This window comes from Eschscholzia californica, unplaced genomic scaffold (assembly GCF_041429995.1).
Source record: "Eschscholzia californica isolate CP2 unplaced genomic scaffold, dmEscCali1.0.p SCAF_1, whole genome shotgun sequence".
Lineage (NCBI taxonomy): Eukaryota > Viridiplantae > Streptophyta > Magnoliopsida > Ranunculales > Papaveraceae > Eschscholzia > Eschscholzia californica.
The window spans coordinates 52438986-52461436 of record NW_028238198.1 but is presented as its reverse complement, the minus strand read 5'-3'; the positions used below and the strand labels follow the sequence as shown (position 1 = coordinate 52461436).

General features: G+C 37.6%; 3 protein-coding genes across 17 annotated transcripts; all 3 read right to left on the bottom strand.

Annotated features, from left to right (window-relative positions):
• Positions 1-2684: 2684 nt before the first annotated feature.
• LOC147567550 (putative serine/threonine-protein kinase WNK3) lies at positions 2685-7244 on the bottom strand. Of its 15 annotated transcripts, none has more exons than XM_086654173.1 (10): positions 7029-7244; positions 6723-6865; positions 6525-6562; positions 5596-5823; positions 5284-5507; positions 5055-5212; positions 4594-4738; positions 4346-4471; positions 3018-4260; positions 2685-2924 (listed from the first exon to the last, which is right to left on the bottom strand). In XM_086654173.1, exons 2-9 carry the CDS (start codon positions 6807-6809, stop codon positions 3047-3049), a joined length of 2220 nt encoding a protein of 739 aa, XP_086510299.1. In that variant the 5' UTR covers positions 6810-6865; positions 7029-7244; the 3' UTR covers positions 2685-2924; positions 3018-3046. The 15 variants fall into 15 exon arrangements, with proteins under 15 accessions (XP_086510299.1, XP_086510288.1, XP_086510298.1 ...); XM_086654162.1 differs by having other exon boundaries at positions 4555-4738; positions 6907-7117; XM_086654172.1 differs by having other exon boundaries at positions 6907-7117.
• A 6246-nt stretch (positions 7245-13490) lies between these two features.
• Positions 13491-14879, bottom strand: LOC147567549 (stress-response A/B barrel domain-containing protein HS1-like). Its single transcript, XM_086654158.1, has 2 exons — positions 14577-14879; positions 13491-13913 (listed from the first exon to the last, which is right to left on the bottom strand). The coding sequence occupies exons 1-2, from the start codon at positions 14702-14704 to the stop codon at positions 13733-13735; spliced, it is 309 nt and encodes a 102-aa protein (XP_086510284.1). The 5' UTR covers positions 14705-14879; the 3' UTR covers positions 13491-13732.
• A 2022-nt stretch (positions 14880-16901) lies between these two features.
• On the bottom strand, positions 16902-20965 carry LOC147567548 (eukaryotic translation initiation factor 4B2-like). Its single transcript, XM_086654157.1, has 3 exons — positions 19315-20965; positions 18206-18690; positions 16902-17560 (listed from the first exon to the last, which is right to left on the bottom strand). The coding sequence occupies exons 1-3, from the start codon at positions 20688-20690 to the stop codon at positions 17508-17510; spliced, it is 1914 nt and encodes a 637-aa protein (XP_086510283.1). The 5' UTR covers positions 20691-20965; the 3' UTR covers positions 16902-17507.
• Positions 20966-22451: the final 1486 nt, after the last annotated feature.

Below are 22451 nucleotides of genomic sequence, written 5' to 3'. Positions count from 1 at the left end.
GGTGGCCTCATAATCTTTAGTCCAAAAGAGGGCTAAACCCCCGGCTTTATTCTTTGGTTCCACGACCACCAGATTGTAATTAGCATGAATTTTGAGAATTTGAGTAAGGTGGTTATTCGTGGCCTTTGTCTCGGAAAGAAAAATGAAGTCAGGTTTGTGGCTCTTGATAAGCCGGTAAAGATGTTTCCGATTGAGGTACTGCCCACAACCCCGAATATTCCAAGCTAACAGGGAGAGGTCTGGTTTAGGATGGTCCATCAAGACCGACTAAAAGCACCCCAAGCTAAACAGAAAGAACAAGGAGAGAAAAAAGAAAGCAAGATAGAGCCGAGACAACTGAGGGGAAGGAGCAGGCTAGAGGCCGACCCACCCAAGCTCCAACTACCAATAAGCATAAACAAAGGAAAACTAGAGAACGAAACAACAAAACAAACTAAAATACCACATATAATATATCAGAAAGCCTGGAGATAAACATTAACAAAGAGTCCACCACAAAAGATAACCAAAATACAAAATACTAAAGGCCCCCCTCGCTGGTACTTGTTGCCAGAGGACCCAAAAAAGGAGCCCCAAACCACGAGTCGAGAACCAACTCAGTAATTTGACTCCGTCAAGGTCTTCGATACCACTGAAGGCCGACCAGTTCTATGGCCACCAGTACCAGGCAGGTAGGCTAACAGAAAGATAACTACTACAATAACAGAAAATTAAAAGAAAACACAAAATAACAGACTAAACAGGAAGATAAACTACCAACAGATAAAGAAGAAACTAGGTAGAAAAGGCTGATGGATTTACACCATCCCCTTCCTCCCCATGCACCAAAATATTCAAGCTCTGAGATAAGATCATAGACTCCTCAAGAAGAGTCTGGGTTTCCTGGTTATCAGCGAACATGGATTGAAATTGATTCTCTTCGACTGAATCATCTGAGGAACTGATGGATTGGTGGCTAACTTGGTCTCGGGTTCTTTTACCAGATGGGTTGAACAATAGATGGGGTGGAGTTGGTTGATGAACATGAGATGGAGGTGGGGCAATTAACATTGGCTCGACTGGTTCAAGGATTGCATCAGACATAGTATCTTCCATCGGGTCTGAGTCAGACTCTTCATCTTCTCCAGAGAAGTAGTATTGAAGGGGGCGGGGGCATCGGTTTAATGGATGTTCGATAATCCGACAATGATGACAGATTGCACCAGGAAACTTTTTGTAGCTGATTTTAATCTCCGAAACCGTATCATTAAAGATAGGGTTTATTACTGCTAGCAAAGGGGATCTAACATCGTATAAAAATTGAACTCGAATGATGGGGTTGTTTACACATCCTAGATTGCGAGGCCGAATCTTAATAATCTTGCCCATACTCTCGAAAATCGCATCAAGATCGGTTTTATTCTGTATCGATTGAGGAATCCGATACAGAGTACACCAGAAGGGTTCATAGAAGAGGTCATCCGAAGCTTCGGTTAATGGAAACTCAACTTGCTTAAGAACTAACAGCATGCCCCTAAGGATCCAGGGTCGCCCATAATTGAGAGCATTAAGAACAAATAAGCTTTTTGGCTTTATCAGAAAGGTGTTTATGGGACCATGGGTAAGGGCGTAGTCACAATCTCGAAAGAAACGAGACTGCGGGTATAACAGATTCTTAATGAAGTTGAGCGATGATTCATATGGGTTGCACCAGCGAGCAACAAATCCTTGTTGAATTGGTTGTAACTCTGGTTTAGTAGAGGGTTTTTCAAATCGAATGGATAAACGACCACGGGAAGTGAGGGTAGATTGAGAGGCCATGGTTTGAGTAGCTAGGGAGATAACAGATAGTGAGTGAGAAGGATCAAGAGGTGACTCAATATTAGGGGTTTGGGGGTTAAATAGAATGGAAGGGAGAGAACAGGACAACCCATGAAGGATGATAACCGGAAACCACCAAAATATCATGATAAAGATGCATGCAAGGGGATTGGGGGGAGGTCACCACCAGCACTGTCTACTCTCGAGCTCCGGTGGAGACTGACCACATTCTAGAGAGAGAAAGGGGGAAGAAGAAGGAGAAAACCAGAGCGGAAGTAAATGAGATGAAAATAAAGGGAAAAGATTAAGTACCTGGCGTGAAATAACGCTTGGATGTGACGGTTGAGTAACCAAGAAGCTTAGTACTGCTGGTCTGACTGCGCTTCGAGGAGAAATGTAACCAATCCAAGTTGATTATGCTCTCGGGAAAGAGGAGAGACCAAAATCTTTGAACCAGATTCACCGACGACTGTTTGTATCTTCCTCTATTCCAATGAATGCCGGGAGATGGTATTCTTTATGATCTATTAGTTTTGCTGCTTCCCGAGAAGAAAGTTTAGACAGCCGCAATGATTACTAACCAGGGAGGAGTTAATGGGAGGGAAGATGAACAGTAAATGCGCCGCAGAAGAGGTTGATGAAGGGAGATGAAAAGGAGAAAGAGAAAAAACCCTAGCTGACGTCACTCGAGATCCTCTCTCTCCTCAAAAAATCCCCTTCCGAATTGATATATTATAAAGGTATGAGTATATTCCCAGAAGTATTTCTCACATTACATAAAAGGAATCTTAAGAGAAACCACAAATTTTGCAAGAAACCACCCCAAACACCACCACAAATTTTGCAAGAAACAGATGACATGCATAATCAATAATGAGCACAAATTTTGCACAAAACAGATGATATACATAGTCGATAATGAACATCAAAAGTATCAGTTTCAGCACTTAATATATACATGGGGTTGAATCTTCGATATGGTTGTCCTTCCTACCCCAACGCGGTCAAAATAAAATTACATTTTCTTAAACCTTAAAATGAATATCCTTACCAAGATTCTTTATTCCTATGTAGTTGGATTTTGAAGCTCACAACACCTGACAAGTTTGAACTCGTCCAAGAACCTACAAAACCCCGAAAGTTAAGTCCCACGACCTACTGTCACTGCGTGAAAAGGTTTTGAACGCAAGACCTCACGCGGAATAGAAAAGGCTTACCTAAAAGACTCGTGATTGGGGCAAGATCATTATAATTGAGCTACATTATCTACCAAAACCACTGCAATACCCTTATTAAAAGAAGATCCTAGATTGCTCTTCATCCAATTTGACCTGTCTCTCAAGACAGTCGTCCCATTAACATTAGTTTCAGATAAGTAATCTTGCATCCCGACTTTCCCCACTATCCGAAGAAGGCTAGAATTTCTTGACAAGTCTGTGACACTTTTAGTTTGAGCAAGGTTAGAAATTGTTGGAACTGAAGTTTTGATCAAACCATTGTTCGTTAGAGAGTTAGTCATGCTTCTTACTTCTAACAATCCTGATTCCGTAATGTGGCCCGAGTATAGATGAGTATCACAACCCACTGTGTAATCAGGAACTTTCAAGTGGCATATGTTGAAAACTCTTTGACGAGATTCAGGAGGTAGTTCCTTTATGAGATCTGCAATTCTTAATTCATGGTTCCTCTTTAGCTGGTTGAGCTCATCTTGTTGTTGTGCTAAAAGATTCTTTAACTTCTCTGCTGAAATTTTAATGTCTTCGGGCTCGGTGGCATTCAGTGATAGTAAAGAAATAGAGTTTATCGCATCATCGACTGAAGCTTCTTCATTTTCAGCACCAAAGATCCGTGTTGCCACGCTGACAGAACACCCTTCCTCTTCCCTGCTAACTTCATCATGATCAGGAGACTTGATGCCAGTTTCAGAATACTCGTGCGAAGAACTAGTTTCCCCACATTCCATCTTTCTATGAATCGAAGGTGCATACCCTTTTAGCGTATCTTCTTCACTGTGATGACTAAAAGGCGACAATTCATCATCCTCGTCTGAAGATGTAGTGCTAACAACTGAATGCACTGGAGATGACATGCTCGTCTTGATGGACCTCAATGGGGATCCTAAACTGACTCCCTTAGGGGAGTCGGACCAATAAATTCGACCGGATGGGAACCGTTCCAGAAACGTACCACCTAAAGGAGGTTCAAATTGAGATAACTCATCTTTGCTTTTTGAGCCTTCAGAAATCGGACTATTTCCGACAGAACTGTCAACCATGTCTTCTTCTCTAGCTACCCACTCTGGAATATGTGATTGAATTTCTGTATCGATCAGTGCAGCAATAGTTTTAGCATCTCTTTTTCTCAATTTCAACTCCTTCACCATTTCTTTAGCAACACTTAACGCCGTGTCCTTGTCAGTATAAAAGAAAAACCCAATTTTCTTCACAGTTGAGTATTCTCCTGGCAGTATTATCACATATTCTTAGATAATTTCATATTATTAGACGTATACAATTGGAAGATAATCAATCGAAAGATGGCAAACCTGTCGAAAACACAATACATAGTTCCAAAAATATAATGTTTACATCTTTCCTTTGTCCTTCTATGATGAAATTTCGAGTTACCCCTTCCATAGTACTTGAAGAAGCATCGCTAATTCTGTCCAGAGCTGCATTTTCTATGTCAGTAACTGATGAGAAAAAAAATTGTGATTTCTGAACAACAAAACATGGTGGGGTTATAAAGTTCTACCATAATGACTAGAATTAGATTGTAATGAATGAGTAATACTTTCAATATCTCCATCTAACTGGAGAAAAGGATCCTCTAAAAGCTCCTCAGCTGGTAATCTCTCAGAAGCATTTGCTAGGCATTTCTCTATAAATTCTCGTACTTCAGGATCCTTAACTTGGTTTAATGACGCGGGCTTTATTCCCTGCATCAAATAGGTTAGATCCAAAAAGTAAAAAAAAAATGTAACTCAAAAATGAAGGATCAAAAAACTAAGACAAGAAAATATATAGGTGGAAAGATGAATTCCACTCGTCCTATCCAACATCTCGTAACGATATCAATTACGGATGCCCATACTAGTGTCCACGTTACATGCCTTGGAACTGAATTGAGCATAAATGTTATCTAGGTCATCTAGCTAAGAGATCTAGGTCTCCTTGCAGATTAGAACTAAATAGTTTCCATTCAATTTATGCAAAATGAGATTCAGAGATCGTACAAAAGTATAGTTTCCTCACCGATGTCACTTTTTTGTATATTTGGGCTGCATTGCTGCATTCGACATATGGATACTCAAAAGTTACCAATTCCAGTAAGCACATCCCAAAAGCATAAATGTCAATAAGCTCATTATAGTTCTCTTCATACAGCTCTGGTGCCATGAACTCCGGAGTTCCTACAATCAAAAGAATATTACCAAGCCTAATTACTTATACCACACACTATAGATAATTAGATAACACTCACCTATTACACTTCGAGCTGAACGAGCCTTTTTCAAGATTGCAGCTAGTCCAAGATCACCGATTTTCACTTCCCCTTGGTTTCCGTTAACAAAAATGTTATCACACTTCAAATCCCTATGAATAACTGGTGGGTCATGACTATGAAGATATAAAAGACCTTGCAGGATTTGTCTCGACCAATTCTTTATCGCTCTCAAATCCACATTTTTGTGTTTCTTTCGGTACCTAAGACGATTTCATATTGGGTTTATATATAATTAAGAATGATAACTATTTATTAACAAGTTAGTTAGATTAAAAGAAGATCACCCACTGGCGTAATGTCCCAGAAGTAAATATCTCAGTGATGAAGTTAATATTGCCATTTTGGTTATCAAGCCAAGAACTATAAAACTTAATAATATGCTTGTGCTTCAAAGTCTTTAGCAAATGAACTTCAGAGTAAAGACGATCCAAATCCTCTGAATTACGTAAAACATCAGCTATCTTAATCTGATTCCATGCCACTTCAATTCCTTCTAGTTCATCAAATGCTTTATAGCTGGGTAATCATTGACGAATCAAGGACATCCAAAACTTCAAAACATATTGCAGAACAATATCGACAATGAATGCTATTAAAATACATCACACGGCAGAATGTGGGGTTATCTTCTCAAAAGTCAGAGACAAATATTCTTCGAATGCTTCGCCAGTGAGTGGTGGGTCATTGTCATTCGACTAAGGCCTTTGCCTCCCCGTTTGGGGTTGGCCTTCATCTAGGTTTTCTAATCCGAGGTACATATTTCTCTACTTTTCTTTAAACAAAGTATGCTAATCAACTCGCATGTCGAAATATAATATAGAAATAAAGACACACGATACAAAAGGCCACGAAGTAAGTATTCAACACCGAAAAATTGGTGCATGTCCTAAATTTTCTTTTATCCAGATTCATATATTTTTTAGGCTCCAGATCCCTATCAAAGATTTGCACATTTTAGGCTTAGTCTGCCTAAAAACCCGACCTTAAAAACATCGAAATGACTTTTTAACCAAGACAAACATAAAATTGGGTTTTTTTCGCCAACAACCCTTGGTTGGAGTGGTAAGAGGTATAATCTTCCACCTAGAGGTCAAGGGTTCGAAGCACAAGCTGAATAATTCAAAAAAAACATAAAATTGGGTTTTCGGCCAAATTCACTGTTTCTAAAATAATTAATAGATAAAAACAAGGAATAAAGCAAAAAAAAAAAAGGATACACTGTTTTGAATGATCCCTTCCCTAAAACGTCTTTATACTGCAAAACCATAAGAACAAAGCTAAATAAATATTCATAAGAATAAAACAATGAAATCTCCAACTATGAGACAAAATAAAGACAGATAAAAATGTGAATTTTTAGGTTTCAAAAAGGGTTAAATGAATCAATAGAATGGAGATTGATATAGAATACTAACCCGACCGTATCGACCTGTTGGATCAATCTCAACGAACTCTGAATCTGAATCGTATTGATCTTGTTCTGTTATCGAATCTTGGGGCATTTTCCTCAAACGAGTTAAATTGTACAGTATTTCATGAAAATTCAGTGAAAATCGATCTGAGATAACCAATTAACTTTAAACAAATAAATTCTATGACAAGAAGAGAGAACGAGAGAATTAGGTTTTGGAAAGGGATGGAGAAGGAGGACTTTCAATTTACTATGAAATGAAGAGAAGAAGAGCGTGTGATTTCTACAGCAGAGAGAGAGAGAGAATTACCGGAATGACAGAATATCAGGTGGTGGCTGACAAATATACGGAATTTTGTTTCATTGAAGTTGGTGGCGTTTTCCAATTTCGGCTTCCACAAAAACCAAAAAAATGGGGTCTCACTTTACCCCAACGTGCGGAAACTAAAAAGGCGGGTGCTTCTATGGGCGCCCTCTTTTTTTCCTCACTCTCGGCTCCTCACGGATTGGATATTCTCACGGCCATTCGGATTGGAGTAATACGCGTTGGATTTGAAGAGCGTAGTTGAGGGCTTGAGGCCACTCCAAAACGGTCGGACTGTCCCAATCCGTATGCTTCGGACTGTATAGTCTGAGGGCCACGGAAAGTGTCGAAGAGATAAATGGGCCACGACGTCTTTAGAAGCACCCTAAAAGGGAAATGGTTAGTGGATGAGCTGATTACCATAAACAAAAAAACTCATGGATATCTTTTAAGATAAATGTTTAACAATGATATTCTTCCAAGATTGATTAAGCATGTCAATCAAGGAGGATATAACTTGAGTCCGGTGGACATGGACAACTCTATAATCTCAACCATTAAAAGTAAGTGTGGGAGGTGTACTCTTAGCCACAGAACATAAATTTGAGAGTTATAATCTTAACTCTTGGATATATAAATTTGAGAGATGTAATCTCAATCTTTGGAGGTCTGGGAGGTATAATTTTAGCCAACGGAAAAGATCGTGTTTTCCAAAGAGGATACCCTCCTCCATGGACAACCCAAGTTTGTATACCATAAATTATTTGAAATTGTTTATGTTCCGATCTAATCTAGTCAGACTAAAGAATATGGAAATTTCTTAGTAGTAGCATGTTAAAGCATCTCCAATGTAAAACTAAAAAAACTCTATTTGACTTATATGTCAAATCCATGTTGAGATTCTCTCTCTCATGTGGTGTGTGTCTAATTAAAAGTCTTCTCCAATGCAACACTCTAAAACTCTAATTGATTAGGTGGAATTTATTATCAGATTTATAAAATAAATAAAATAAATTGTCCCGCCAAAATCTGATTCTTCATTCCGTGAAAATCACTTTCCCTCAGTCATTTCTTTAACCAATTTACACCATGATTTCACTCTCCCTTCATTTTTATTTCCTTCACAAAGGGGCTAGGTTTCTCACTTTTCTACACCCTTACGAACTCAATCTCGATTCTCACCAAAATCTGAAGGCAGAAGCATTATAGGTATATTATTTTTCTCTAATCTTTGGGGTATAATGTAAATAAAATTATTGTTGTATTTAAAATTTTATCTTTTTATATTCCATTAATTTCAGGACAAATTTGTTGTTAATCAAATGGACAAAGTTCTCTATATACATATGTAACACCCCAAATCCAGATTTCCACGTCGGCCGCCATGAAAACCTAAACTTTAAGCATTTCTCCGCAAAACAGTGAACATATACGATATACTCATCAAAGAGACAAATAACATCGAACATGAAGCTCAAAAGTAACAATAAATCAACTAATAAAACTTTACCAAGTTTCTCAAAACTCACAAGACGTCTATAAATCAATGACACATAAGTCGGACAAGATCGAATAAAAGCAACAACAAGTATTTAGGAGGTATAACTCCAAATAACTACCTAAAGAAAGAAAAAAGACTATTAAAGAAACTCCTCCAAGGCTAATTATGACTCAAGCAGGTGGCACTTCCCGATTTTCTTGTCCTGAAAAATAAAAGGTTTGGTCAGACCCAACAAGTAGATTTCGAAACCTCTAAAGCCTTAATAGACAGTTTCAAGAACTATCAAAACAAGTAGATTACTCTAAAACAATATAAAGGTGTTCGGAAATAGAAACCGAGTTGTGACCGTTAAAATAAAGTAAACCACATTTGTAACAAACAACCAAAAGCAATATGTCAAGTTAGTGTCCACGTTGTATAAGAGTGTGGGCCACAAGGTTAACCTTGTGTTAGCGCCGACCTCATACGCTCCATACCTAGGCCACATTTGGTAGAGAAGGTCGAACCAACCACAAAACTCCTACAACCCTCCACCAACTCCATCACGCCACACATCCATAATATCATCACGCCATTTGTAGTAAACAACTAAAAACGATATGACAAGTTGGTGTCCACGTTGTATAAGAGTGTGGTCCACAAGGTTACCCTTGTGTTAGCGCCGACCCATACGCTCCATACCTGGGCCACATCCCTTCACCACAAAACTACCACAACCCTTCACCAAATCCATCACATCACACACATATAATAGTATCACACCACAACATTCATAAATCAAAATCCATGTTCATCACTGTGTCATGTGACCTACTAGTTGCATCCCGATAATATTAGGCAAGTAATACTTCATGTGTAACAATAACTTAAACCACATATATTCACATATCACGGTGAATTTTATTACCTATTCTAAATTATATATACAAGGAGTTCTTTCATGAGCAAGATATGCCTAATTACGAGAATCATATACTTCGATCATGTCAAGTAAAGGGGTTTTAGGTCAATGTTATCCTTATAATACATGCTGAATTTTCCTATCATCATACTAAAATTGATATTTAAACATGAATATAACATGGAAAGGATAGTAGAGATTGTGGGGTTCATCAACTATGTCTAGGGCAAATATCCTTCAAAATCTAACACATAGATGAGATTCAAAGTGACCTAAAAATGAGTTTGTAGAAATATAAATCTACTACTTCTAGCATATATATTTTTGTCAAGAACCCTAATCTACGTTCAAGTAACTAAAATCTAGGGTTTGTAGTTTCATCTAATTTGTTTAGGTTTTTCTATAAAAATGGCTATTCAAGCCCTAGAGAAGTAGAAACCTACCTTAACACCAAAGCAATGCAAGCCTTACACCAAGAAACAACAAAGAAAAAAAACCACCAAGTTTGATCCTCCTTCTCCTTCCTTCTTAGCCTAACTCTCTCTCTAGAACTCCTTTCCACTTTCTCACTTTATCTCTATCTCTAGCAAAATGTGGCTGGAAAAAAGAAAATGATGAAGAAGAGATGAGGGGCAGTAGGGTTTCTAGTGGGGTTATTAGTGGCGTTGCTATAGGCTCCCACTAGTTACTTGTAGGGGCACTACAACTTACCTAGTTTTCTTTCGCAAGTGTTTGGGTATTCTATTGACGCCCACAAGATGTTCGATGAAATATCTAATAGGAATTATGTCCCATTATAGTACCAACATATGCTTAAAATGGGGTTTTGTGTGAAAATTGTAAGTTTTCTTTCGAAATACAAAGTGAAGAGAGTTACCTGATTTTACACATTAACATGGACAGATCCAGGATTTCAACTTAGGAGGTGCGGATTTACATGCCGATTTTTTTTCGCAAACACAGTAATTAACAAAATACTTATATTCACTAATTATATTAATACAACAATCATTAGCAACGCAATTGAACTCTACGAGAGTTCATGTTTTGGAATATTCGTATAATCGACTCATCGTCAATTTCACGAAAAACTTCTTTTTTAATAAAGACTACTAAACTATCATTCAACCACAGATCACTCCTCTTGTTTCTTAAGCGTGTCTTGACTAGCTTCATAGCTGAAAAAACTTTATCAACGGAGGCAGTTGCAACCGGGAATGTTAGTGCTAAAGTGATAAGCAAATAAACTAAATGATATGTTTTATCTCTCTCAGTTTCCACCAATGTTCTGTAAGAGCTCTAATCGATTCTAAGTTTGAGCAATCATCGTTCTGAAAAGGCAATCGGCCATCAAGTTTATAGGGGTTTAGGGTAGATGAAATGAAGTTTGTAGAGTTTAGGGTAAATGAATTGAAGTTTGTAGGATTTATGGTAGATGAATTGAAGTTTAAAGGGTTTAGGGCAGATGAATTGAATTTTATAAGATTTTTTTTGAGAAATTTCAAAATATAAAGTTAAAATGCTTATAAGAATTTTTTTTTTGAGAATTTTTGTAGGAATTTAGGATAGTTGAATTGAATAATTTCAAAACATAAAAGTTAAAATGCTTATTGTGTAACTTGATCACCACTAAGCCAGACACTACTTGATGTCATCCATAGATATGACCAGATATATATTTATACATACATATATAAAAAAAATACATAAAATGGTTATGGAGGGAGGCGATCTCATGACCTCTAACTTGTAGAGGAAAGCCACTCTTCGGCATAACCACTGAGTCAGGTCTTTCTTTTCGTCCTCTTTACACATCATTATAATATATTTATCATACATATATAAAAATAATTTACAACTACCATTCCTTTATTCATATTTTTGGAGGATCGAGGGGGTGCGGTCGCCCCTCATCTTGGCAGTCGTAGTTGTATTTAAGTCAAGGCATGACTTAGGCGTCTAAGACAATCATCCCCAGTTCTGGGTTTGAGTGACAAACTTCTTTCAGGTTCAACCTCTCTGTTGACTCGATACTGGTTGATCCGTTGGTTTTTTGGTCTTTTCTTAACTTATTGACCACAATCAACTGATGATTTTTTTTTTGGATCATCAGGCTTTGTCATAGTCAATTGACCAAGTTACGTGTGAATTGTATGGGGATGGTAGACAAAGTTAAACACATTCTCTCGCGAGATCTTAAGAAGACAAGTACCTCGACCGGGATTGGGTCGGGACATTGGCAGGGGGCAAAGGGAGATTTGTTGTTTGGACCCCCTTTCGTATAATTCACTTGCTGTTTGGACTCCCTTTTTCCAGTGTTGCACTTTGGACTCCCTTTTGCCGGAATCGTACGAGAATATTCCGTCTCTAAAATTATACTTAAGAAAATACCAACTCTACCCTTACATAATCAATCTAGAACTCCCATGTCCCTCTCTCCTATTTACTTTCTCTCTCTAAACCCACCGTTTTTGAGCTTTCATGGCTGACAAAGTTTGTGTATTCAATCTCTGATAATATGATAGTATTATATATGGAGTGCACCAGTGATTGTTAGGCTGATTCAACTTCATGAAGAGAGATGAGATTTTGGAAAATCTTCCTCTTCGGAGAATCACAAAATCCTCCAATCATACAGTAAAAAGAAAAACACCCAGAGCATCAATATGACTCCAGTCATACAGAAAAGACATCATTTCTCTCTCAACAATCTCTCTCTCTCTCTATGAACTTTTTTTTTCTCTCTCTCTCTCTAACAACACAGGCTTCCTTACATGGCTGAATTGATGAGACTTCCAATGGACTTGACAAGAAATCAAGATAGATCAAGAATCCTAGTCTTTTTCCAAGTTAAATAGTGAAAAGGAGAACTCAGATTTGAGAAACTGATGCATTTGATAAATAAAAAAGATTGAAGATAGTGAAATGAGCAAAATCAAAAGTCACGAGAAGAACGTCAAAGAAAAAAGAGATGAGATTAATATCATGGATTTTCATTACCTATCATCAAGTTGTTCTTTGACTGCCGATAGCAAAAGCTTTCTTAACAACAAGTTCTCTACGAAATTGATCAAGCTTTTTAACATCAATCGTCTGTCTTTTCATCTTTTCCATCTGATTCAGATGAACTTCGCCTCAATAATGAAAAACTAGATCTCCTTCTAGTAGGTAATCTCTCAATAGCAGCCCAAAGAAGTTCTTCTTCATCTTGAGCTTTGATTTAATTTCACAAGCAATGGTTTCACTAGGGAGATTATATGGTTTTATGATGAGAAGAGAATTGGGTATTTGAGTTGTAGAGAGAGAAGAAGATTATAATGGTAGTATTGCAGTTGAGGTTGAAGATGGGGATTTGGGTGTTCATCAAATTTTAGTTGAAGGTGTAAATTAAAATTGGGGAATGAAGTTGAATGGAAAAAAAATAACTTGATGCTATGTTGGAACGGTTGGTTTAGGTTAAATTTTTGAAGGTGTTAATCAAATTTTAATTTCTAGCTGTTTGGTGAATGTTGTCTAATGAAGGAAAAATATGAGTTAAGAAGAAGATGAGTCTAAACTACTTGTGTTAATAAATTGGGGGTCCAAAGTGCAATATTGATTATTCAAGGATAAACTGGGTATTTTTTTAAGTATAACTCTAAAGATGGAATATTCCCGATTGATTCCGTCAAAAGGGAGTCCAAAATGCAACACTGGAAAAAGGGGGTCCAAACAGCAAGTCAATTATAAGAAAGGGGGTCCAAACAGCAAATCTCCCCAGGGCAAATTACCATTTTTCTTCTGATGATATCTCTGGCCCCACTATGTTGGGCTTGGACTCAGGCTCTTATAGGCTCCTATTGGAATCGAGGAGTACTATAGATACTCTCGAGTCTTGATTTGTCTAAGACATGCACAAAAGTATGTGTTTGGGTCAACCGTATTAGACTGTCTGGGTTTCCCCAGTAAATTGGAGGTTCCCATTGATAGATGAAATTGCCCTCAAAAGCACACAACTTTCCATTGCCCACATAATACTTGCCATGTTTTCAATTTGGTTAGCTACAAAAAGTTTTGCAAATAACCATGACATAAAATAGAAAAGATTCCCATAGAACATTAGTATCCTTACAAAATACCAATACAGAAAACCTTAATTGTAATAAAACAAATTACTTTATTGTGCGAATAAGAAACAACTCGTAAACAAAAGTAAACGACATCTCTCAAGAACGGAACCACGACTCTTGGATTTAAAGGAAATTTACTAGAAAAAAACATCTACCATAGAGAAATTACTGCTGAAATAGAAAAGAAATCCGATGATAGTTAGACCTCAATAGGGTGGTAGTCCCAGATGAGCATTTTTTCAATTGTGGGACGGAACTGCTCGGTAAATGCCTTATGGAGTGGATGTTGGAGATAAGTATCTTTATCGCACACGCTGTCAAATGTGCTCGTAAATAGATACATATATCCATCATTCCTGTTTCCCACCAACTCCTTCCCCCTGTTGTAATATCCATAATAATAATCGGTTAGTTTTCTAGATTTCACAAAACTAAGGTAACGTAGAACAATATATGGATGTCCGAAAATTTAGGTCAACAGATTCTACATTGACAGTCAGACGATTTTTGTTTCTCCCTCTTGATTTTCGACGTTTACATAGAATTCCTGCTAAATCTGAGATCTCAACCTAAATTTTCAATCATTCTATCATCTTTGTAGTTTTTAATGTTTAACCTGACTCGTCTTAACTTAGAATTGTCCAAATTTGACGTATTTCTTGTGTGAGTGTGATTGTCATTTTATTATATCGTATAATGGATTATTGAGACTGACTTATGATGTCTGACTTAAACGGACCCAAAATAATGAATTAATCAAATATTATGAAATGATTTTGACTTTTGAGTGAGTCAGCCTCAAACCATCCCTACAAAGTTAGATCCCAATATATACGTAAGGATCAATAAAGGTGTAGGAATTAATTAAGATGTCTGATTTAAACGGACCCAAAATGATGAATTAATCAAATATTATGAAATGATTTTGACTTTTGAGTGAGTCAGCCATCAAACCATCCAGACAAAGTTAGATCTGAATATATACTTAAGGATCAATAAAGGTGTAGTAATTAATTCAAGATTAGGAAAAGAAAACAAATTACCAAACGAATTCCTTCATGAGTGGGATTTGAGCTTTAAGACCAGAGTACATATTGATGAGTTCATCAATCCTCTCCTGACAGACCTCATCTTTGAACTTAGCTGCCATCAAATGCTTCACTTGTCCCATTTCACCAACTAATTCTTCCCCAATCAACCTCTCTCTCTAGTTTCTCTCTCTACCTTGTTATTGATCTGTATAAGGGATGGAGAATTGCCTGCGTTTTATAGTGTCACAGGAACCCAAATAATTCGTATTAGCAATAGAGTAACGCGTTACAGATTTCAACAAAAAACGCGTTCACAGTCTTTTGTTTTGATATTATTTTAATCTTGCAATTTTATTCTTCATTTGTTCGTGCTGAGTCATGGGATTTATCAATTTTCATTTGTTTTCAAATGGTACCAAGGCACGATGTCAAAATGTGATACCTAAATTAAGATATTTTTAACATGTTCTTAAGTTTAATTTCGTTTTGGGAAGTATTAAAGGTCCCCTCCATATGTGTTAACAGCAGAGTTTGTGAAGGAAAAAGCCACTTTTAAGACTGATGGAGACCTTCGCAAAAATTTCCTTTTATTTTTGGTACATGAGATTTCCAAAATTGAAAGGGAGGCTAACGCTACGAAGAAGTTTAAAATATGTGTTTAGTTTATAGTAGGTGGAGATAAAAAATTCTAGAGACTAAAGTGATGAATTCTTTTTTATTTAGACACATTAAACTCGATTACTAATTAAAATAGATAATGAAGAGCTAAATTTAAGGGTCAAGTCTTCAGAATAAATAAAAAGTCAATGATTTTAGTGAGTCTTCTTCACATGCTAAGTTAGGCAAAATAAAAACAATGCATTTATGATCACGTTAATAACTTTGGAGTTAATTTGGCCCCTTATTTTGTGACCAGCTTCCTTTATGTCTCTTTGTTTTTTGTAAATTCAAATATGACCCCTTTTGTAATGTAAAATGTCAGGACTACCCTTTCTATAAATATTTTTTCAAAATAAAATGAAATAAAAACCATGAATTTCCACCTCACTTCCACCTCACCTCTCTCTCCACCTCACATTTCTCTCTCTCTCTCCACCTCACCTTTCTCTCTCTCTCTCTCCACCTTGCATCTCTCTACAACTCACCTCTCTCTCTCTCCAAGTCACCTATCTCTTCTCCGACGAAGGTCGTCGGCCGAAATTTTTTTCGGTCGGCGACCTTCAAACATGAAAAAAAAACAATCTCATATCTCTCTCTAAACACTCTGGCGAAGGGACGGTAACGATGAAAAGAAGATCATCTGGATATTTCCGATAAACTATAAAGCTAGGTGGAAACCCGGTCAGAAATTAGGGGGCCATTTGAGAAACAATCTTTTCAATTGCCACATTTTTCACATTTTATTTTTTCCCAGTTTAATTTCATTTTTGGAAAGTGAGACAATCGAATTATAAGGGAAGAAATTATAAACATGGTTTAGTTTATGTTTAGTGGAGGATTCACTTGAGGATTAGGGGTGTCTATAGCCACCCTCATTTTTTATGAATTAATATATGATATTAATAAATAAATAGAAAAAGTATATTCTGTTTTTTTGTTAAAATAAAAAAAAAAAGTATACGAGAATATAACAAAAAAAAAAGTATATGAGACAAGTATGTAGGCCTTGCAAATTTAATCAACATATAGTGTTAGCTCCTTTCAACAAAAAAAAAAGATAGTGTTGGCTCAATCCTATATAATAAAACAGGCCAGGCGGTGACATGAGCGATAGTTTGATCGTCTATTTTTATTGGGAGTTTGACAGATATCACATCCGACAACTAGTACAAATCTTCGTGTAACTCAAATCAAAATAGAAGGGTATTAGTGTAAATAGATCAAAATCGGTCAGAATATCCTTACAATAACTACTATCTACATATTACAAATCTTCACGGTTTTCTATCACAATTTACAACTTATTTATAAGTTGGTTAGTATCACTTCCCTATTTATTCTCTCTTATCTTCTTTATTTTCTTTCTCATCTTTATTACTGATTGTTCTCTGTTTTTTCCATCTCTAGAGGGTTCTTCTTAAGAATTTTAATTTGAATGTCATCTCGGGTTTTAGCCAAATCATGTTAATAACATAATTAATTAAATTTATTTGTCTTACTATAGCAAATTAGGATTTTGATAGTAAAATGAGACGAACCTTTTTCATCTATCTCCTTATACTTTTTTCACTACTATATTTGTATTTTTCATTGTTCGAGTATGACTCATCTAAATTTGAATTGTTTCAAATTCAGATAGATCAAAGTCAACTTGAATCATCTATTCAAATAAATCTGTTAAAAATAAACAATCTGACACTAGATTGGAGTCGATTCAATTCTGTCTTCAAAAAACAACCATTGCCTATTGCCTAGAAAGAAAAACCTACTCCTACAGTGAAAGAATGAAAATAACAACAAAACCACTTAACCACCTCTTATCACTTATATGGTGCCTATAATGTGTGTTACTCTGAGAATTTAGACGAGTCATGCCCAATACAACTTGTTCCCTGCAGTCTGTTTGCCCACAGACCCAGGCGTTCCGCGCCGGGCTTCCTCATGCTTCTTTCTAAAGGTCTATAGTATCCAATTCATCCCCAAACTCAGAATCCGCCAACTTTCTACAGATATGGCAGTTGCATAAATCGCATAATAGGTATTCAAGTAAAGACTAGTACAAAATTCAAATCAACAAGGATTGCCCTCAAACATTGGGTTCGAAAATTTCATATTTACAGTATCCCCAGAGGTGTATTGATATCCTGATTTCTACCTGAATTGCTCCTCCCCAATTAATCACAGCACAAACCCCGACAGCAAGAAGAGCTACTAAGAGCGACGAACAAGTGAAAGAAAATAATAACCTAATTTCGGGCTCTGGTGTCAAAGAAGAAGAAAACCTCAATGAATACACACCATCATCTTCTCACCATCTACCTTCAACATTTCCGGTCCTGATAAAAAATATTGAAAACTTAATAATAATGTTCGCATCCAGTATTCAAGTTAAATCGGCCGACAGAACAAAATAAAGCATTTACCATAACTACAGATTTAAGAAAATCTAAAAATCCTCATTTTTCGGTTAAATATCTCTTTTATTTTCTAACACTAAACATGCATCTTGTATGCAAATAGAATAATTAGTAATTATTTATTTCAGAGACTAGTGTTGGTATTGAGTTGTGTAGACATTACGGAATTATGGTATTAGAGGAATCGGAGAGGCCCTAACTCCCATGGGTATCATATAATTACTCGGCTTAGGTATCCCATATGAGCAGGCCTGGTACTAATGTATAGAGAAAGAATTTCTTTCTGACACTTGGTACGCCTAGATAGTGTCCATAAATCTCATGATAGTTCTAATAGAGTGTAGAACTCTTATCTGTGTAATGCCTAGCATACACTGACTACTGAGACCTACTTGTTTCTTCTCAATCAACTGACTACCATCCAACTCCAAGATTAGCAGCATTGGTTAGAGTCACAAGTCATTCCCAATTCTACTGATACTTATCGACCAACGAATCTTCTGCTAAGGGAAAAATAATTCAAAAAACGAAGGTTGAGCGGGTGTTTATGTTAAAAAGCCAAACCTGTCCATGTCTCTGTTGCCATAAATCCTCTTCCCATGTCTCTGTTGCCAGGAAATCCTCTACCCATGTATCTGTTGCCAGGAAATCTTCTTTCTCTCCCACTCTTAAAAGCTCCTCTGTTGTCTATTGACCTTGTCCATGCATCAATCGACCCACGGGACTGAGGTCTGTTCTTGAAATCTATATCTCTTGACTTGTGTGACATACCAGATTGCGAGGGTGATCCATGAGGATAATCAATAACCTTGCCTGCTGCAGGGCTAGGTCTTCCAGAAGCTTTCTCACCAAATCGAACTTTGTCATCCAACTCACAAGTGAGACGCTCCAGATCCTTTTCTGCTATGTGTATCATCTCATGCAAGCTGCCTTGTTCTGCATCAGATCCTTCATCTAAAGATTCACCATTTACTGCAGTTTTGTTCTCCAATTCCTTCTTTAAATTGTTTATTTTCTCTTTGAGTATCTTTTCTCCATCTGTTTCTAGCCTGAAACATTTATTGGGACCAGAATTTAGAGAATTTACTGAGACATGGGATACCAGTATAACCCTCAATGTCCATTCAGAAATATACGATGAAGCAAACAAAAGCCAAAAAAAAAAAGTGCCGCAACTTGGCTTCAAGGAGAATTTCCCAATTGTACAGTGAAAATCAAAAGCTTACATTGCTTCTATCCATTTACGTGGGGTTTACTGAGAGAAATACCGGCTCTTTACAACAAAAAGTGTTTGAGTTCATACTATCTATAAGCTTCTATATGAGCTATCAAGATAATCAAGTGCAATACTATCTCAACAAACACAACGATTCCTTAAATCCTCCTCTTTTTCGAGAGGAGGCCAATAGGTTTCACATATTTGACATATAAATGGCCGGAAATTAAAGCCCGTATAAAAGCCTTATAACCTAGGCATCAAAATCTAAGTGATTAGTCAATCACCATTATGGGAATCAAACTAGTTCTTCAAACTATCAATGCCACTATAAATTGTTCAAAACGCGATATAAACATTTAATAATTGAGTAACAATTGATACAAATAGAAATTTAGAAAGAACATGAACAAATTATCTAACATGCAATGAGAAAATTAAAGCCAAGAAAACAAACCTATCGATCCCCTGATGCTCCAACTCAAAATCGATTTTTCTCCAATCTATTCCCTTTTCCTGCAACAACAATTCTCGAGGCTTGGCATCCCCAAAAGGGTTCACCTTCGGCTGTGGCTTTGCTACTGCTTTCTCTACAACCAGCAATGCTGGGATCTTAGGTCTGCTAGAATGAGAACTAGTTGGTCTACTATTATGAGCACTAATTGGATGACTTATCTTCTTTGCCTCAATCTCTGAATCTAACTTTCTCGAATCCAAACCCTTACTAGCCAGTACATCCTCTCTCGGACGAGCAGCACCAAATGGACTAGGCCTTGTCAATTGTAGCTGCTCACTTGACCGTCTCTCACTCGTCGATAGATCAGGAACGATATGTTGCCTCTCGAAGCGGTCCCCATTACGTGATACTCCTTCCCCGCTCCATCGATCAGTTTCAGGACCAGTCGAATCCCTAAAACCTGAATTAAAGCTTGTAGACCTAGGCGGAAGCGGTTTCTTACCAATAGCCCAATGTTCCATCTCGTCAGCCCTAGAAGGACTACTAAGAAACCCATATCGATCATTTCTTCCAGAAGTATTTTGACTTCTACCAGAATCCATTGAAGGGAGTGGTTTTTTAGGAACAGTCGAATCCATAAAACCTGAATTAAAGCTTGTAGACCTAGGCGGAAGCGGTTTCTTACCAATAGCCCAATTGTCCATCTCATCAGCCCTAGAAGGACTACCAAGAAACCTATATCGACCATTTCTTCCAGAAGTATTTTGACTTCTACCAGAATTCATTGAAGGGAGTGGTTTTTTACCCATTGCCCAATTATCAACTTCATCGGCTCTAGAAGTTTGATCGTAATCAAAAACCCTAGGAGGAGGAGGAGCTCTCCGGTCATCATCAAAACCACCATAAGATCTCCTACCACCACCACCCCAAGATCCTCCAAAATCATCATCTCTTCCCTTCATGCGGCCAGGAGGAGGACCAGTTCTTGCTCCATAAGATTTAAATCCACCACCAAGACGACCAATCTCCATTTCCTCGACTGATCTTTCTTTAGGACCAGTCGGTAACCCAAGCATTTCATCGGTGGTTAACCCCTTAGAATCCATCCCAACATCATGCCTTCCTCCACCACCGCCACCACCAGGTCCGACGTAGTTACCTACGGTGAACTCCGATAAAGACATTGTAATATATTTCTTCTTTGGTTTAACAGCGGCTGCTTCTTTGAGACTGGGGTAAATTTGTGGTTCAACTGTACCACCGGAAAATTGAGGACTCGACGCAACAGCGGCAGCGAGACGTTGACGTTCTTCTTCATCGGCTCTTTCAGCTTCCTCCGCCCAAGCACCAATTCTACCACCCCAAGGTTTAGACATTTTCTTTACAGAGAGACCTGAAAGAAAAACGAAAAGAAAACCTAGTTCTTATTTGTAGAGAGAAAGAAACAAATAGGAGAGTAATGTGTGTGAATGAAGAGCTAGGGCTCCTTCAAGGGAGCCGGAGCTCTGCTAACATGCGCTCTACGTTTAAAGATTTGAAGCAGAGTTAGAGAGAGAAAACCACCAGTATACGTTCGTTCTATGTAACTGATTCAGAATTGGGGTAATTGCATTTTTGCCCCCTAATGATGACCAGCTTCCGTTTTGGCCCTTTTTTTCTTTTCCGTCAAACTGTTGAGTTATCATTTCCTTTTATATCCATTTCTTCAAAACTCTTTACCTCCCTATCCTTGGTTACCTTCTTCTCGCCGGTAGACGGAGGTCCACCGATCACCAGCCGACGACCATCACTTTAAAAAAAAAAAAAAATCTTTTTGCTTTTCTTCTTTTCTCCCTATTTAAAAATCCCTTTTGAGGTGCTGTTTGTTTTTTTTTTAATGTCTGAAACTGAATTGGCTGAATCTGAATTGGCTGAATCTGAATTGGGCTGAGTATTTTGTAAGTTAGTATGTTTGTTTTCTAAATCTGAATGATTAGGTCTGAATAACGATTTTTACATATATACCCTTATGATATGTTTGAAAAACAAACTTAACTTAAACCCTAAAATTCTTATTTCACCTTTTCCAACTCTCCTTACGACTCCCTCTCTCTCCAATGGCTGGGAAAAATAAAACCTACCCAAACCCTAAAATTTCTATCTCACCTTTTATCTCCTTCTTTACTGCTCCCTCTCTCTCGCCAATGGCTGGTACTCTCTCTCTCTTTCTTTCAGATAAGAAGCCCTCTATCTATCTCTCTCGAAGATCAGAAGTTCTCAATCTCTCATGAAGACCAAGCCCTTTCTCTCGAATATCATAAGTTCTCTCTCTCTCCCCCTCTCTCTCGAAGATCAGAAAGATAAGCCTCGCCAGATCCGGCGAGGGTTTCAAACAAGACGACCCTCGCCAGATCCGGCGAAGGATTTCATCGGACCCGGCTTCTACCAAGACTATATTACTGGTTTGTAGTGGTGGTTTAGGTTCTGGTGGCGGTGTAGGTTGTGGTGGTGAAAGTCTAATTTGTGTAGTGCAAGTCGAAACTTTATTTGTGGTGCTGTTATTTTGTTCCTGGTGGTGTTGGTGGTGGTGGTGCCCTGTTGGTGGTGGTGGGGGAGGTGTCTTGTTGGTGGTGGCGGTGCCCTGTTGGTGGTGGTGTCCCGTTGGTGTTGGTGGTGGCGGTAGTGTCCTGGCGGTGGTGGCGGTGGTGGTGGTGTCCTATTGATGGTGGTGGTAGAAATCTAAATGAGATCAAATTTTTTTCTAAAACACAGGGGCACAAGAGTCATTTCACCCATTTCAGAAATTGGGCTTATATTTCAGACTAGTTTTGAAGTCTGAAATAATTGGACTATTTTTCAGCCCATTCAGACAATTACCATATTCAGCTAATTTTTCAGATTTTCTTAAATCCAAAAACAAACATCTGAAATCTGAATTGAGTTCCAATTCAGATTTCAGATCTGAAAAAATAAAAAAACAAACAGGACCTTAGACAAGTTTTAGGTAAACAACCAGAATAGGATGAAGTTTCTTGTCGAAAAATTGAACTTTGTTCCTGTAGGAAATTTCATGGATTGATTTCTCTCTTCTCCATTTCGTTCAAGAAGAGAGAATGAAGAAGAGGGAGAGAAAGAGAAACTGAAGAAAGATGGTGGTG

Excerpts from the sequence above, each read along its gene's own strand:
- LOC147567550 (XM_086654159.1), bottom strand. The coding sequence starts at position 6,809 with ATGCCCCAAGATTCGATAACAGAACAAGATCAATACGATTCAGATTCA. Across the intron at positions 4,739-5,054 it reads TATACAAAAAAGTGACATCG|GGAATAAAGCCCGCGTCATT; the intron begins GTGAGGAAACTA and ends TATTTGATGCAG. Across the intron at positions 4,481-4,554 it reads ATCTAATTCTAGTCATTATG|AAAATGCAGCTCTGGACAGA; the intron begins GTAGAACTTTAT and ends TTACTGACATAG.
- LOC147567549 (XM_086654158.1), bottom strand. The coding sequence starts at position 14,704 with ATGGGACAAGTGAAGCATTTGATGGCAGCTAAGTTCAAAGATGAGGTC. Across the intron at positions 13,914-14,576 it reads CTCATGAAGGAATTCGTTTG|GGGGAAGGAGTTGGTGGGAA; the intron begins GTAATTTGTTTT and ends ATATTACAACAG.
- LOC147567548 (XM_086654157.1), bottom strand. The coding sequence starts at position 20,690 with ATGTCTAAACCTTGGGGTGGTAGAATTGGTGCTTGGGCGGAGGAAGCT. Across the intron at positions 18,691-19,314 it reads GAGCATCAGGGGATCGATAG|GCTAGAAACAGATGGAGAAA; the intron begins GTTTGTTTTCTT and ends TAAATGTTTCAG. Across the intron at positions 17,561-18,205 it reads GGCAACAGAGACATGGACAG|GACCGGAAATGTTGAAGGTA; the intron begins GTTTGGCTTTTT and ends ATTTTTTATCAG.